Genomic DNA, 18173 nt, shown 5'->3' on the forward strand with positions numbered 1-18173 from the left:
ATTGAATTTCAACAGCTAGACTCCCTCCCTCCCTCCCACTCACCTATCCTCCCCGCCAGGCTGGCTGCTTGGCAGCACGTATCCTGCTGGGACCAGCCCTTGATTTATTTGGAGGGGCTCTGGAATGGGCCAGGATGAGTGGCATTTTAATGTGCTTTTGAGATGTTTGGTCACAAGCACTATTGATCACAGTACCCAGCGACCACCCCTTCACCCCCTCCACACCTCTACCCCCACCCTGGGGAGAGGAGCAGGGCCTGCAGGAGCCTGCAGGGCTGTCAGGCAGGGAATTAGTTTCCTTGTGGGCTTAGATTAATGAAATGAGGCCCTGGGTGTGGGTGCAGGGGTCAGGCTATTAAGTCATCTCTGGGCCTGCTGAGATTGAGGCTGTCTGCCAGTTGAGCCCGACGCTGACTGAATGATTGACACCCGGTCCTTTTGGTCTGTGTGGAACAGCGGGTGTGTGTGTGTGTGTGTGTGTGTGTGTGTGTGTGTGTGTGTGTGTGTGTGAGAGAGAGAGAGAGAGAGAGAGAGAGAGAGAGAGAGAGAGAGAGAGAGAGAGAGAGAGAGAGAGAGAGAGAGAGAGAGAGAGAGAGAGAGAGAGAGAGACCATAAGTCGTGTGCCTTTGTAATTCTGAGACAAATAAACAGTGGTAAAAGGTCCACAGTTAGCATGCTGCAGTGAGCCAAAATACCCAGTTCTCCACCAGTTTAAGAAATGAGGCTCATGTATTAGCAGCACCCCCCTAACCTTGAGTGGAGGAGGCTTCCGAGAGGTGCCACATCCGCTCGGAGACATCCAAGACAGAACGCCTCCACCGACTATAATAACTGCTGATATAATTTCACTCCTCCGCTCCTTCAACCTAATCCTGTCTATTTGTTCACATTAGGGCCTATTCTGGGCTGAGTGAGGAGGGATAAACACTCTAGGCTGGTGTGAAGGGTAATCAGGAACATTTCACAGCTCAGTAGCCTCTGACTAAGCATACCTGGAACATGTCTGACTGTTACCGACCAGCATGGAACACTGCTCTGCTTGGCACCCAAAACACCTTGTTGCACTGGTCTCATTGGGACTCTGTCCGTGTGGTTTGTTTGATAGAGGGACTGGGTGCCACATGCGCACATCCACGCACACATACACACATGCACTTGAACACACACACACAGACCTGTATCGCCCCCAGACTCCCCATGGTTTGATAAGGGAAATGGATTCCTGTGATCAATAGTCTGGGTGAATACACAGATTATCAGATTATCAGATTAAAATGTGTCCCCTGCTGCCAAGGGGACCAGGAGAATACAGTAAACGCAGGGTGCTCTGCAATATTTAATTAATTATCCCTCTGATTATGCTGTTTTCCCAATGACCATCCTACAACAACGTATACAGCTGCATGTTTTGCTGCAGTTGCTACAACAGAGTCAGACGATGCCAGCTCAATAAACAATTCGTTTTCAGAGGGTAACCCAGGAATGTAATTATCTATTTGTTTTAATATCTTTGTTTTTATTTATCTCAGAAATCCTCATCCTGCCTCCTATAATTGTTAACCCAGTAAAGGATGGCAATTAGTATGTAATTACACAATAGTGAATGATTATGGGCACGATTAGAGTTCCATTAACTAAACTTTGATTTCACTTTCTCTATAGTGCCACAAACAAAACCTTCAGCAGAGCATTGGGTCTGTCCTAGAGCTGTTCTGCAGCGAGAAAGCGAGAGAACATGGAACACCTTGCACCATTGTGCTGCAGTTGTGTTTTATTGTGTTTTGTAGCATTCTCTCCAAATGTGTTTTAATCAGTGAATAGCCTGCTGGGTAGTGTGCTGGCCCAGTGACACATTTAGAGACCAGAGCCAGTGTATTGTATTAGCTTAGCCAGTCAGCCACTAAGCCTGGCGAGGTGGCTGGGGTTTGGGGTCTGCTGGCTAACAGTTAATGGTTCTGGTGTTATCTGTCCCCTGCAGTGTGTACGGCTGCCCTCTGGCCAAGAAGAGGAAGACACTGGACAGACAGCCCCTGGAACCCCTGGAGCCAGCCCCCAAGGGGACACCCCTCGTAACCCACATGGACAACTCTACTATGGAGGAGAGCTACGAGACGGATGGAACAGAAGAGATGGATGACAGAGAGGAGGAGGTGGAGGAGGGAGTAGAGGATGGGGGAGATGAAGAAGAGGAGGAGGTAGAGGAGGAGGAAGAGGAGAAGGGATACTCAGATGACAATGAGGAACAGATGGAGCAGGAAGAAGGAGAGGTGGAGAAAGGGGAGGGAGAGGGGGAGGAGGTAGAGGTGGAACAAGAGGAGGAGGAGGAGGGAGTAGAAGAGGAGGAAGATGATGAAGAGGAGGAGGAGTATGAGGAAGAGTATGATGAGCAGAGTCAAGGCCAAGGTGAGACTTTATTTACTCCTCTGTTACACTGAAAGATATTAGGACATTTTATTCAAAATAATGTAAATATTTGCGTTGTGGAATGGTTAGCCTAGAATATACAGTGAGGGAAAAAAGTATTTGATCCCCTGCTGATTTTGTACGTTTGCCCACTGACAAAGACATGATCAGTCTATAATTTTAATGGAAGGTTTATTTGAACAGTGAGAGACAGAATAACAACAAAAAAATCCAGGAAAATGCATGTCAAAAATGTTATAAATTGATTTGCATTTTAATGAGGGAAATAAGTATTTGACCCCCTCTCAATCAGAAAGATTTCTGGCTCCCAGGTGTCTTTTATACAGGTAACGAGCTGAGATTAGGAGCACATTCTTAAAGGGAGTGCTCCTAATCTCAGTTTGTTACCTGTATAAAAGACACCTGTCTACAGAAGAAATCAATCAATCAGATTCCAAACTCTCCACCATGGCCAAGACCAAAGAGCTCCCAAAGGATGTCAGGGACAAGATTGTAGACCTACACAAGGCTGGAATGGGCTATAAGACCATTGCCAAGCAGCTTGGTGAGAAGGTGACAACAGTTGGTGTGATTATTCGCAAATGGAAGAAACACAAAATAACTGTCAATCTCCGTCGGCCTGGGGCTCCATGCAAGATCTCACCTCGTGGAGCTGCAATGATCATGAGAACAGTGAGGAATCAGCCCAGAACTACACGGGAGGATATTGTCAATGATCTCAAGGCAGCTGGGACCATAGTCACCAAAAAAACTATTGGTAACACACTACGCCGTGAAGGACTGAAATCCTGCAGCGCCCGCAAGGTCCCCCTGCTCAAGAAAGCACATATACAGGGCTGTCTGAAGTTTGCCAATGAACATCTGATTCAGAGGAGAACTGGGTGAAAGTGTTGTGGTCAGATGAGACCAAAATCGAGCTCTTTGGCATCAACTCAACTCGCCATGTTTGGAGGAGGAGGAATGCTGCCTATGACCCCAAGAACACCATCCCCACCGTCAAACATGGAGGTGGAAACATTATGCTTTGGGGGTGTTTTTCTGCTAAGGGGACAGGACAACTTCACCGCATCAAAGGGACGATGGACGGGGCCATGTACCGTCAAATCTTGGGTGAGAACCTCCTTCCCTCAGCCAGGGCATTGAAAATGGGTCGTGGATGGGTATTCCAGCATGACAATGACCCAAAACACACGGCCAAGGCAACAAAGGAGTGGCTCAAGAAGAAGCACATTAAGGTCCTGGAGTGGCCTAGCCAGTCTCCAGACCTTAATCCATAGAAAATCTGTGGAGGGAGCTGAAGGTTCGAGTTGCCAAACGTCAGCCTCGAAACCTTAATGACTAGGAGATGATCTGCAAAGAGGAGTGGAACAAAATCCCTCCTGAGATGTGTGCAAACCTGGTGGCCAACTACAAGAAACGTCTGACCTCTGTGATTGCCAACAAGGGATTTGCCACCAAGTACTAAGTCATGTTTTGCAGAGGGGTCAAATACTTATTTCCCTCATTAAAATGCAAATCAATTTGTAACATTTTTGACATGCGTTTTTCAGGATTTTTCTGTTGTTATTCTGTCTCTCACTGTTCAAATAAACCTACCATTAAAATTATAGACTGATCATGTCTTTGTCAGTGGGCAAACGTACAAAATCAGCAGGGGATCAAATACTTTTTTCCCTCACTGTATATATATATATATACACACCCGTTCAAAAGTTTGGGGTCACTTAGAAATGACTCAACGTCAACAGTGAAGAGGCGACTCCGGGATGCAGACCTTATAGGCAGAGTTGCAAAGAAAAAGCCATATCTCAGACTGGCCAATAAAAATAAAAGATTAAGATGGGCAGTCTGAGATATGGCTTTTTCTTTGCAACTCTGCCTAGAAGGTCAGCATCCCGGAGTTGCCTCTTCACTGTTGACGTTGAGACTGGTGTTTTGCGGGTACTATTTAATGAAGCTGCCAGTTGAGGACCTGTCAGGCACCTGTTTCTCAAACTAGACACTCTAATGTATTTGTCCTCTTGCTCAGTTGTGCACCGGGGCATCCCACTCCTCTTTCTATTCTGGTTAGAGCCAGTTTGCACTGTTCTGTGAAGGGAGTAGTACATAGCGTTGTAGGAGATCTTCAGTTTCTTGGCAGTTTCTCGCATGGAATAGCCTTCATTCAGAACAAGAATAGACTGACGAGTTTCAGAAGAAAGTTATTTGTTTCTGGCCATTTTGAGCCTGTAATCGAACCCACAATTGCTGATGCTCCAGATACTCAACTAGTCTCAAGAAGGCCAGTTTTATTGCTTCTTTAATCAGCACACAGTTTTCAGCTGTGCTAACATAATTGCAAAATAGTTTTCAAATCATCAATTAGCCTTTTAAAATGATACACTGGGATTAGCAAACACAACGTGCCATTGGAACACAGGACTGATGGTTGCTGATAATGGGCCTCTGTACGCCTATGTAGATATTCCGTAAAAAATCAGCAGTTTCCAGCTACAATCGCCATTTACAACATTAACAATGTCTACACTGTATTTCTGATTAATTTGATGTTATTTTTATGGACCAAAAAATTGCTTTTCTTTCGAAAACAAGGACATTTCTAAGTGACCCCCAACTTTTGAACCGTAGTGTATATATATATATACAGTGCCTTCGGAAAGTATTCAGACCCCTTGACTTTTTTCAAATTTACAGCCTTATTCTAAAATTCATTAAATCGTTTTTTTTACCCTCATCAATCTACACACAATAACCCATAATGACAAAGTAAAAACGTTTATTTTTTATTTTTTTTATATCACATAAGTATTCAGACCCTTTACTCAGTACTTTGTTGAAGCACCTTTAACAGCGATTACAGACTTGAATCTTCTTGAGTATGACGCTACAAGATTTGCACACCTGTATTTGGGGAGTTTCTCCCATTCTTCTCTGCAGATGCTCTCAAGCTCTGTCAGGTTGGATGGGGAGCGTTGCTGGACAGCTATTTTCAGGTCTCTCCAGAGATGGTCGGGCTCTGGCTGGGCCACTCAAGGACATTCAGAGACTTGTCCCAAAGCCACTCCTGCGTTGTCTTGGCTGTGTGCTTAGGGTCATTGTCCTGTTGGAAGATGAACCTTCGCCCCAGTCTGAGTTCCTGAGCACTCTGGAGCAGGTTTTCGAACAAGGATCTCTCTGTACTTTGCTCTGTTCATCTTTCCCTCAATCCTGACTAGTCTCCCAGTCCCTGCCGCTGAAAAACATCTTCATAGCATGATGCTGCCACCACCATGCTTCCCCATAGGGATGGTGCCAGGTTTCCTCCAGACGTGATGCTTGGCATTCAGGCCAAAGAGTTTAATCTTGGTTTCATCAGACCAGATAATCTTGTTTCTCATGGTCTGTGAATCTTTAGGTGCCTTTTGGCAAACTCCAAGCTGGCTGTCGTGCCTTTTACTGAGGAGTGGCTTCCATCTGACCGCTCTACCATAAAGGCTTGATTGGTGGAGTGCTGCAGAGATGGTTGTTCTTCTGGAAGGTTCTCCCATCTCCACAGAGGAACTCTAGAGCTCTGTCAGAGTGACCATCGTGTTCTTGGTCACCTCCCTGACCAAGGCCCTTCTCCCCCGATTGCTCAGTTTTGCCGGGTGGCCAGCTCTAGGAAGAGTAGTTCCAAACATCTTCCATTTAAGAATGATGGAGGCCACTGTGTTCTTGGGGACCTTCAATACTGCAGAAAGGTTTTGGTACCCTTCCCCAGGTCTGTGCCTCGACACAATCCTGTCTCGGAGCTCTACAGATAATTCCTTCGACCTCATGGCTTGGTTTTTGCTCTGACATGCACTGTCAACTTTGGGACCTTATATAGACAGGTGTGTGCTTTTCCAAATCATGTCCAATCAATTGATTTTACCACAGTTGGACTCCAATCAAGTTGTAGAAACATCTCAAGGATGATCAATGGAAACAGGATGCACCTGAGCGCAATTTGAGTCTCATAGCAAAGGGTCTGAATTCTTAGGTAAATAAGGTATTTCTGTTTTTGATTTTTAATACATTTGCAAAAAACTCAAAAAACTTGTTTTCACTTTGTCATTATTGGGTATTGCTGAGGAGTAAAAAAAAAAAATCAATTTTAGATTAAGGCAGTAACGTAACAAAATGTGGAAAATGTAAATGGTTCTGAATACTTTCTGAAGGCACTGTATATATGTGCAGTATAGTAAGCAATAAAGGCATGCAATTATACTTTTGCCAGTGTACTGGGAATTGAGATGTGATATAATTCTACATAACAACATCCAAATGAAATCCCAAGCCTGCATGTCCTAGAACATAGAATATATTATGCTGTTCATATTCCTTTGATCTTTGTTTGTTTCATCTGTTTGACTGGTTTATTTATTTATTTGTTTGAGCATTTGCTTTTCCTCCAACCTATAAGACGACTGTAGCTACCTGAAACATAATTTTTTGTGCTAGATCAAACCCGGTCACTAAGAATAGAGAGATGGTTTGGCAGCAAAGGCTATTTTTTCAGGAGACTCAGCTCTCTAATTTGAGGTGTGTTTGGGCGATTTGACATTACCTTCAGGGTTATCTCAGTCGCAGGTTAAGCAGTGCTGGTGTTGTCTCTCAGACACAGATCCTGTGAAAATGACAGTTTGGCACTTGCTGGATGTGAACCCTCTGTCTGTCTATCTCCAAAACACCTAAATGCCCTGAAATAGTGAATCAGGACTCAAAATGATGCGGTGAAAGAAGCTAAATGCTTATCTATCATTCTTGAAATTACAGCATCCATATAACTACTGTATAGGTGTCAGAGAGTGCATGTATTTGTGTGAGAAAAGTCAAAAGCAGCCTTCGCTTAATGGCATAGATAAGTTATGCTAGATTTTTTATTTTATTTAATTTTTTATTTTACCTTTATTTAACTAGGCAAGTCAGTTAAGAACAAATTCTTATTTACAATGACGGCCTACACCGGCCAAACCCGGACGACGCTGTGCCAATTGTGCGCCGCCCTATGGGACTCCCAATCACGGCCGGTTGTGATACAGCCTGGAATCGAACAAGGCGGTCTGTAGTGACGCCTCAAGCACTGAGATGCAGTGCCTTAGACCGCTACGCCACTCGGGAGATATTAAACCTTCTGTTCAAAATGACCTGCAACAAACCAATTGAGCACAGATCTCTCTATAGAGAGAAGACACAGTAGCCTGTGTCTGGTTTGGAGACAGTCTGGGACGTGACAAGTTCTTCTCCATGTGTGGTCTCTGCCCCTGACGTGCCCAAACATTTGACAGGTTTCTCTCCAACTCATTCTGCCTCTCACTCCCGCACCTCAAATCCTTCCTGACAGAACCTTCACGTCCAATTAAGACAGGAGCTCTGAGAGAGAGAGAGAGATAGATAGAGGGGGGCTGTGTTAACCCTCTTTGGTACAGTACGTTGTGCTAGCTTCCTTCTAGTAGTGTTAGTGTGTATCAGCCTCCCTCATCTGTCTCTCTCTGTCTCTCTGTTGGCCATGTGAGAATCTCCCTAGACTGACATTAATTACAGAGACCACAGTCAAGGAGATAGTCTTTGTTCCATTCTTGGCCCAAAGAGCACAATTCAATCAATTCCACTGGGAGTTCTAGCTTTCTGCTCTGGCCTAATTAAACTTAGTGAATATTTGGGATTCTCTCCATCGTTCTCAACCACAGTGCCATCTTTAGATAGGAGGATGACATCACACCTTTTTTCGTCTCCTTTTTTCTCCTTCCCAGAAATGTAGATAAGTCTCTCCACATGCGTTAGGCTACTATCATTTCCACCATACTCTCGAAGACATAAGTGGCAGCAGGCAGATTCCAATCTGCTCACTGTAATAGAGGTGGCATTGTTATGGCGGCTCTGTGTTTCTCAATGGATATTTGCACACTATTGCACGCTGCTGCTGCATTGCTAAAGCTTTGTACAGAGCAGTGCAATCGCTCAGTTCCCCTTTCAATCTGTTTCGCTTTCCTATCCCCTTTCGTGTACCTTGATTGCTCTTCAAATTGCTTTCCTGAGCCATGTTTCAAAACATCAGAAATGTAACCTCTGGCAGCCAGGGTAAGGGTATGGTACTGTAAGAAAGCGTTCCCCTGTCAAAAATTGTGCCTGGTCAGTCGTGACTGTTCTCTCTCCGTGGCCCAGAGCCCAGAGCCCTCACCCCAACACCCTACATGTTGTGTTGCTCTCAGTAGATTGGGGAGTTGGTGTGTGTGTGTGTGTGTGTGTGTAAGTGTATGTCGTGTGTTGTCTGGGTGTGCATGGACTTATTTGTGAACACGTATGTGAAGTATCTCAAGTATGCTTATATGTGTTTGTTTGTGCATGTAAGTCTTTCATGCTTCATGTTTCCCCATTTTAATATCTATCTTATTGAAATGTTCCCGTTCACACACACAAGTGTATTGGGACAGCCGATGTGGCTTTGAACCTGGCGATTTATTAATACTTCACCAAGGAAGATTACACCTCACTACTGTTTTGTCAGGTGATTTTCTCACTCCCTCCAGAAATCAAAGTCACATGTATTATTTATTTGTTGGCCTCAGGGTTTATTCTCTGCATGAATGTAAGTGGCAAAAGTGTGGTGGGTCGGGTGTGAGCGATGCGATGCGCTCTTGGCGGGAGGGAATGTGAGAAGTGGTCCAGAGAGTTGCTGCTTCACATTAATGACAATAGAGGCTCAGCTACCTTTAGCAGCCTGTCTGGCAGAATCAATTAGCCAATGGCCAGCATTCTAAATATCCTGTTGATTGGCCAAAAATGGACATTCTGGAATGAGGAGAATGTAGGGATTTGTAATGGCACATTACATGAGACAATCAATGTATAGCATAAAGCATGAGGATTCCAGTTTGAAGGTATTTTGCTCCCCTACAAAATGTGGTCAAATGAAAAGTGTGTTGCTTTATGCCAGTTACTTAGCCATCAACTGGCAGCCACAGTGTTCTTGTTGTTGTGACCGAAAGGATCCAGATTACTAGGATGCAGTGTACTGAATGTACATCCAAAACATCTCTATGGAAATTTCCAAACCACTTTATCCCACTTCCTGTGCTGATTCACAATACCCTTTACAGGCTGCTGTTAAGACCCTGAAAGTACATTATTGAGAAACGCAAAGAGTTCCTTATCCAATTTAAACGGACCAAGCCCAGAAATCTGATTTACCCGTTAAATAGAATGAGTGAAATGTGATTACAATCCACTTATTCTTCTATTTTTCCACGTACAGAGGACGATCAGCTGAGTGTCGGCAGTGGCGGCCATCCCAAATCCGGTCCGACGGGGGAGAAGGACGACAACAACAACGATGAATATGAGAACTATGATGAGCTGGTGGCCAAGTCTCTGCTCAACCTGGGAAAGATCGCAGAGGACGCCGCCTACCGCGCCATGACAGAGTCTGAGATGAACAGCAACTCCTCCAACAGCGCCGAGGAAGAAGAGGAGGAGGAAGAAGAAGAGGAGGAGGAGGAGGAAGAAGAAGAGGAGGATGAGGAAGAAGAAGAGATGGAGGGTGGGGAGGGAGGTCAAAGGAAGGGTGAGTTGACTCTGGATGTGGACAGTGATGTAGTGAGGGAGACTGTGGACTCTCTGAAGCTGCTGGCCCAGGGTCATGGGGCCGTGCTCTCTGACAACCTGGATGAAGGAGACTATGAGGAAGGGACGGGGGAGAACAGGGAAGGGAGCCGTAATGGAGGAGGTGGAGGTGGTAACGGTCAGGGTAAACCCTCTAACGGACTGGAGGAGAGTGATGAGGAGGTGTGTCTAAGCAGCCTGGAGTGTCTGAGGAACCAGTGCTTCGACCTGGCCCGCAAACTGAGTGAGACGCAGCCGGCCGACCGCTTGGGCACAGGCCTCCCCCAGCAGAGCCACCCTGGTGGGGGGGACACCCAGGGGCAGCACCCCCATCCCCACCCCCACTCCCTCTCCCACCAACCTGGGTACGGGGACCTCCAGCAGAGCCAGGAGGATAGGCGCACCCTGGAGAGGAACTACTCCGACATGGTCAACCTGATGAAGCTGGAGGAGCAGTTGAGCCCGCGCTCCAAGGCTTTCTCCAGCTGCGCTCAGGATGACCGCTACCACAACCACATCCACGACCGGGACGAGGACACGCAGTCAGTGACGTCAGATCGCTCGGAGGAGGTGTTCGACATGACCAAGGGGAACCTGTCTCTGCTGGAGAAGGCTATCGCGCTGGAGTCTGAGAGGGCCAAGGCCATGAGGGACAAGATGGCTGCCGAGGCGGCGCGGAGGGACAGGGTGAGGTATCATCATCACCATGGAGACCATCATGGGGAGCACCAATCACGGCACGGCTACGGAGAGGAGCGCAAGGCCCGCCTCCATGATGGGATGAAGAAGCCCTACTACCATAAAGGTAAGTAAACCTGGCTAGAAGGATTTTGACTTATAAAGAGGATGCACAGTGTGTTATGTATGCTGCCACAACACTAGACATTCGCCTACCTCTCTCACCTTGCTGAGGTGAATGAACAGTTCATGTATGATTGTCAGGTAAACCCCAGTCAGTCCCTGGCTCTGCTCTTCATATCCCTTCATAGGGATGGCAGGCTGATGTGCTCACTGGGAAACCTCACTGTGACCCCAGGACAGGCTTTTGCAGCCAATTTGGAGACTAGCATCTCTGCAGCGTCCGCAGCAGCTTATGTTGTTAAAATAGGCCAGCATGGCAACATGAGAGGGTTGGCTTGTCAGGCATAAGTAATGGCAATCTGCATGGCCCGTTAGGACTGCAAATCGCATCCCTCCCTGCCTGCCATGCAGCCACGGCTAAAGCTGCTTATTTAGAGAGGGACTCTGGAATCTACAAAATAGAAGCCTGCTGGAGCTTCCTCTGAAAGGGAACTGGGTACTGCATACAATAGAAACTGTGGAATTTAGGTTTTAGGGTAAAGTTGTATTATGTCCTGCGTCCTGCGTCCCAGAGCCAAATAATTAGTAGAATGTGGCTTTTTCTTTGTGTTGTAGTTGGGATTTTATTGGGTGTTTAGTGGTGCAGGTGCCCTTCCATACTGTATATTCAGACATGCTGTTCTAGGGTGGTTGATTTCAGACCCAGTGTTTTGAATATCTGTATCTTAATGGATTATCTGCCCAGACACATAAGTAGGTATATTATGCACACTTAGTTCTGACTTCAAGATTACAAAGTGACATTTACAATGGTTGCTTCTCCAAGAATATTTGAAGAGTGATTCTTCTTACTGTATTCTGTCTCCCATCCTACAGAGATGGAACACTCATATCAAGGACCGAATCCTCACCCTCCACTATGCTGTATCACATTAGTGGAAACCAAGACTGTTCTCAGAGCAGGTCTGCCGGTTTTGACTAGCAAAAGTTACTTTTCGTAGCAGGTTAGGAGAATTTACGCAGCAGGTTAAGAGAATTAACGTGGCAGGTTAGGATAATTAGGTTAAGGTTAGGAAAAGGGTTAGGGTTAGGGTTAGCTAAAATGCTAAAATTCTTCCTGACTGGACTCGAACATATCTAGCTACAACCAGGCCTGCCCTGAGAACACTCTTGGTTTCCAATAATGCAATGCTGCCTCCAGGCTGAGATAACGAGGGAAGTTAGAGACAAACTCCACATTTGAAAGACAAATGCCACACAAATGCTAATTTCACATGCACAGCATGGCCCCTGTATCTGGCTAATGTTGGAATAACAGGAGTATGTGCATCACGATAACATCTTCTACCTGGAGAGATAGCGGCAGACACCTCGTTGACCAGGGTACCTGTCTGTGATTTAAAAGTGAAGCGGAGGTGGTGGCTATGAGGGGAGAGCCCGGCCGGCCAGCCAGGGAAAAAAAAACAGGCGGGGAAATGGAAATTGAACAGTGTCCAAATGAGTGATAATGAACAACAGGCCCACTGACTGCACATTCATTATCCAGAGATGGTATGGTAATTGGGGCCATTTTCTATGCAGAGCATGGCCTGTCTCCAGCCACAATCAATATCCTCTGCTTTCTAATATGCATTCCACTTGGCTGCCTCCCTCCTGTCCTCCACTCTCCACTGTCCACCGTGAGGCAGACAGCCAGAGGCCCGTGGTGTGTGTCTGTGTGCGTGTGTTCCTCTTATTGGAAACTGTAAAAAAAATTGTCAGACTGCATCAGTGATACAGAGAAAAACATTTACCATGCCATTATGTACTGTGATTTTACAGTTCTTTCTCAGTATGAAAATGGGCCTATGTGATTTGGAGTCATGCCAGGTAAAAGGGGAGAGTCAGACACAACACAGACACAGTGTACCAACCCCATGTGTCCTAATATGATACTGTCAGAGGAAGAGGAAGGCGTAAACGTACAAGGAGGTAATGAGGGGCGTGTTCTGATCTATGGAGTAACAGGGATCTCATCTGGTGACTCACTATGTATAAGAAGGTGTATATGTACTCCCTCTCTCTCTCTCTCTCTCTCTCTCTCTCTCTCTCCCGTTCTCTCTCTCCCGTTCTCTCTCTCTCTCTCTCTCTCTCTCTCTCTCTCTCTCTCTCTCTCTCTCTCTCCCCTTTCTTTCCCTTCTCTCTCTCTCTCTCTCTCTCTCTCTCTCTCTCTCTCTCTCTCTCTCTCTCTCTCTCTCTCTCTCTCTCTCTCTCTCTCTCTCTCTCTCTCTCTCTCTCTCCCTTTCTTTTCCCTTTCCCCCCCCTCTCTCTCTCTCTCTCTCTCTCTCTCTCTCTCTCTCTCTCTCTCTCTCTCTCTCTCCCTGTACTATTCTCTCTCTGCCTCTCTCTCTCTCTGCCTCTCTCTCCCTCTCTCTCTGCCTCTCTCTCTCTCTCTGCCTCTCTCTCCCTCTCTCTCTGCCTCTCTCTCTGCCTCTCTCCCTCTCTCTCTCTGCCTCTCTCTCTCTCTCTCTCCCTTTCTTTCCCTTTTCCTTTTCCTTTCCCCCTCTCTCTCTCTCTCTCTCTCTCTCTCTCTCTCTCCCTGTACTCCTCTCTCTCAGCCTCTCTCTCTCTGCCTCTCTCTCCCTATCTCTCTGCCTCTCTCTCTGCCTCTCTCTCTCTCTCTCTCCCTCTCTCTCTGTCTCTCTGTCTCTTTCTCTGTCTTTCTCCATCTGTCTCTCTCGTCCTCCTTCTCCCCCTCTCTGTCTATTTCTCCCTCTCTTTCTCTCTCTCTCTACCTAATCCTTTCTCTCTCACTACCTCTGTGTCTGGGTTTATTTAGGTTATTCTGTAAGTGGTGGAGGTGAAGGTACCAGGTTACAGCAGCCTATCAAACTTTAATTAGCAGACTCTCTGTTGTCCTGCGTTTTAAAAGCACCTCTCTCTCTCTGTCTTCTCTCTCTCGCTCTCAGTCTCTCGTCCTCTCTCTTTTTCTCTCTCATCCTCTCTCTCCTTGTCTCTCTCTCTCCTTGTCTCTCTCACTCCTTTACTACTACTATGTGGAAGATGTGAAAGGAAATCTATCCCCTCTCTCTTTCTCGCTTATCCTTTTTCTTCCCCCTCTCTCCCTTACCTCTTACCAAATGTTTGCTGGCTCAAATGGGCTTAGAAAAAAGCTCTTGTTTGTGTGTGCTATCTGTGTCGCACAAGCAATATGTCAGCCAAAATACACAAGAGATCCTTAAATCCTGATAATCATTTAATGGAAAACAAGCTGCAGATAATAGCTACTGAATATCCTAGCATCACAGAACAATCTATTACCTTGTTACCTAGTTGAAGACATTTGGGGGGCTGTTGCACCTGATGCCGGTTGGCATGGGCTGGTATCACTGCTTTTGGATGGTAACACTATCTGATCGGGTTTGGAGAAATAGAGAGGGTGAGGTTGGGCAAGGGAAAGACAATCCCCTCCGGTGTCTGTGTGTGTTGGGGTGGGTGGGGGGGGGGGGGTGTTCATGTCTTATTATTGCCAATAATGACCTTTAGTGGAAAATAATTGGTGGAAAAAGTCAGACTTACTTTGTCTTGAGAGAATGACAACACCTGCTCTTCTCTCCTACAGCTGTGGCTTTATTTAACAAGACTTAAAAATACCCTGGCAAGTGGTGTGAAATATGTTACTATGGCGATGATATAGCACACCTTATGTTATTTGTGTTCCTACAATGTCCCATGTGTCTCAGGTGTGTGATAGCGCTTTTAGCCACAACAATTCTTCAACTGACTTTGGTTGCTGTGGTTACAAGCATTCTCGCATTTACACACCGTTCACAACGACTTTCCCCTTGTGAAAGTTTTCATATGCGCTGCTTTCAATGAAGCAAGCTAATTTCTCTTTCTCCTTCTTTCTCTCTCTCTCCCGCTCTCTCTCCCTATGCCCCATGTTTCTGTGTGTTCAGATGTATCGCGCAGTGACAAGAAGGAGAGCCGGTGCCCTACGCCAGGCTGTGATGGCACGGGTCACGTGACAGGGTTGTACCCTCACCATCGGAGCCTGTCTGGCTGTCCGCACAAAGACAGGGTGCCACCTGAAAGTAAGCACTGCACATACACAATTCACTCTACCACTCAACTCAGTAAACAAGGTCTGCATGTTTCTTTGTTTTGTCTGAATGCTGTGTGTTTGTTATGGATGTTCTGTGTTTGCTAGTCAGGTGGGGAGTGCGGTGGGAGGGTCGTGTGGGCTACAGATGCTCTCCTGGTGTGACCTTTGGATGCATGGGGTCATGGGTTTGCTTGTGTTATTCGATGACTGATAACCTGCTCAGTCTACTGTCTAATGATGGGGGGCATCTGCACCCACTGTTTCATTCAGATAATTATTTTTACTTAAGCAATTCCTCTTGCATTTTCTCCCTGAATTCCTATCATATTTACCTGCACAAAGTAAGATCCCACTGGGCACAGATGTCAATTCAATGTCTATTCCACGTTGGTTCCACATCATTTCATTGAAATTATGTGGAAACAACGTTGATTCAACCAGTTTGTGTTGAGACTGAGTATGCATATCAATCTCCAACGCACAATAAGCCCAAATAATTTATTTGTATTCTTTGCTCAATTAAATTCAGTTGAATAAAATAATTACAGCTTTGTGTGGCAGATCAACTGTAGTGGCGATAAACATTAGCCAGTCTCCGTCTGAAGTTTTCACCCCGGCTATTTGGTCCCATTCACCAACCTTCTCAATAAAACCTCTTTAACACATGTCATTAACCCGGAGTCAGAAGGTAAAGTTATGATCTGCCATGACCCAGACTGCTAATAAAAATAAAATAGTTTAAAAAAAATAATGGCACAGAAATTAGTTAACATAAGACATGGCCTTAAAGAGTACCCAGTTATCAGACATGGCTGTTTTTGCTTTGAGTACTATGCTTAGAGACAGGAGATTTCCTGGCCCTACAGATGCCATATCTTAATTTGATAATCCTGTTGTTGCAGGAGAACTTTCCAGGAAATATCTAACTTGTAGTGTAGCCTATTCAACGTTTAAAAAGGCTTCTGAAATTTGTAATTTTCACTTCAAAATGTCAGACCAGTATGTCAGACTTGATTTTGATTATTGTACTACAATGTTGAGGGAGCTAGCACGCAGTCATTTCATTGCACCTTTTATAACTGCTGTAAACTGTGTACGTGACAAATACAATGTTATTGATTTGAACATGCTGTTAAAAGGTGACCTGGTACAGGTTGTGTGAGGTATCGACAGGACTCTACTTTAAAAAGCATTATTTGCCATGGTGCAGCCAGACACCAGGTTTCTCCCTGTCGGTGGTCAATACCCCCTCAGTACACACACACACACACACAAACACACACACACACACACACACACACACTAGCTGACAGTGAGGAGGCAGAGGGAAGGAGGGAGGCGTATCTGTCACACAGTGCCTGCAGGGATAAGTCAGAGCCATAGGAGGAGCCCTCTCTCCTATTAACACATTTACTGTACTGAGTGGACAATACATTATTAATGCAATGTCTTCATTTCATTTTTTTGCAATCACACAGTGCACAAGACGCTTCCTAGGGAAATCTAGGATATGAAAATGAAGTGATGTTACAAATTAATTATTCATTTTTCGTGTTTGCTTATTGAACCGTGTCTTTGTTGAATTTCAAATATTGATTCCCCTCATAACAGATCTTTGTTTTTGTTCCTGAAAATTGTGTACTGTACCTACCAAGTAGAGTACAAAATGTAGCATACACTCAAGAATCACTGCTTTTTCCGCCTGACATTTTTCATATTCAAATCCCAACAATTTATAGTCATTATAACAGTCTCTTTGTCATGGTCAGGCAGAGTAGTGATGTAATCGAATATAATGTGTTGGCTCTTGGCATGTTGAGGTGGAGGGCCTGTCCCAATTACCTCTTCTGTGCTCTAAATAGTATGTCAGAGAGTGACGATGACGAGGGTCAGAGTGTAAGGTGTGATAATGATGAAGCTGATGCAGATGATGAAGTTGACGCAGAGACCAATTTTAAAGGCCCAGTGCAGTCAAAAAGGTATTTGTCCTGTGTTTTATATATATTTCCACAGTATGAGGTTAGAATAATTAGTTAATAGACCAATAAGATAGAGAGTACCAAACCTCTCTGCCAATAACAGCTAGTTTTCAGTTTTCCCCTCACCACTCAGACCACTCCCAGACAGTCCTAGCAAAATTCTTGCTTGAGAAATTGCTCTTTGCTACGAAGCTATTTTTGTTTCTTTTTGACCATTTTTATTGAAAACAATCACAGTAAGGAACTTAATTGTTACCCAGAAATGATTTGGTATTGAGATGAAAACGGCTGCATTGGACCTTTAACCCATACTGCAGGGCGTCTGTCTGACCCCTCCCCTCTCTCCCATCTGGGGTTTCTCAACCGGGTCCTCTTCGAGACGTCTGTAGATAGATCATTATTCTAATTGGCTGCCATGGGGAGTGGAGACAGTTATGGACTGTTATAATGGTCAATGCTATTGAAGGCAGGAATATCTAATAATGGGTGGAGGATAACAAAGAGCATAATCTATGTATAGAGAGAGAGAATCATATACTGCATGTGTCTGGCACGATCCGTGGAATTCTGGCATGTCTTCTGCATGGTCGTTATCCATTGGCTGTTGGCTACTCGCTCTGTTCTCTGCATGCCTCAAGCTTCTTCTGTCTTCTGTGTCTGGTTGTGTCCTAGGCTAGCACTCTTAGATTACTTTCTCTTCTCCACTATACTCCCCTTCTTCAATCCACAGTGATCTGAAAATACTAGATCAGTGAAAGCAGTATGGTGGCAATATAAAAGCATGTCTGCCCTTTCAGACTATAGTGCCCTACAGGTAGAAGGAAATCTCAGATTGCTGGGACAGATCCTAATGAGGATGATGATACCTAGCTGCTGACACTCTCTCTCACACACTAATGATACTGTCTGGTTGTGGGGCTTCTAACCTTCCCTATCTCTCTTTATTGCTCTCCTGTCTGTCTGTCTGTCTGTCTGTCTGTCTGTCTGTCTGTCTGTCTGTCTGTCTGTCTGTCTGTCTGTCTGTCTGTCTGTCTGTCTGTCTGTCTGTCTGTCTGTCTGTCTGTCTGTCTGTCTGTCTGTCTGTCTGTCTGTCTGTCTGAAGTCCTTGCTATGTATGAGAATGTTCTTAAGTGTCCTACACTGGGCTGCACGGGACGTGGCCATGTCAATAGCAACAGGAACTCCCACAGAAGGTGAGTCGCCAATCATATTGGAAAATGGCAGGATCGTCTGTGTTACGTCCTCCTTTTGTTCAGTTGGAGATTTTTCTATTTTATGTCCAA

General features: G+C 45.3%; 1 protein-coding gene across 6 annotated transcripts in view; it reads left to right on the plus strand.

Annotated features, from left to right (window-relative positions):
- The window catches only part of LOC121539147 (myelin transcription factor 1-like protein), a 237212-nt gene that overhangs the window by 173447 nt on the left and 45592 nt on the right, over positions 1-18173 (plus strand). For all 6 annotated transcript variants that reach the window (XM_041847428.2, XM_041847427.2, XM_041847430.2 and 3 more), the window contains exons 6-9: positions 1979-2403; positions 9680-10831; positions 14766-14900; positions 17993-18083. In XM_041847428.2, coding sequence (XP_041703362.1) covers positions 1979-2403; positions 9680-10831; positions 14766-14900; positions 17993-18083 — 1803 coding nt within the window. The remainder of the gene's footprint in view (positions 1-1978; positions 2404-9679; positions 10832-14765; positions 14901-17992; positions 18084-18173) is intronic.

This window comes from Coregonus clupeaformis, chromosome 25 (genome assembly GCF_020615455.1).
Source record: "Coregonus clupeaformis isolate EN_2021a chromosome 25, ASM2061545v1, whole genome shotgun sequence".
Taxonomy (NCBI): Eukaryota; Metazoa; Chordata; class Actinopteri; order Salmoniformes; family Salmonidae; genus Coregonus; species Coregonus clupeaformis.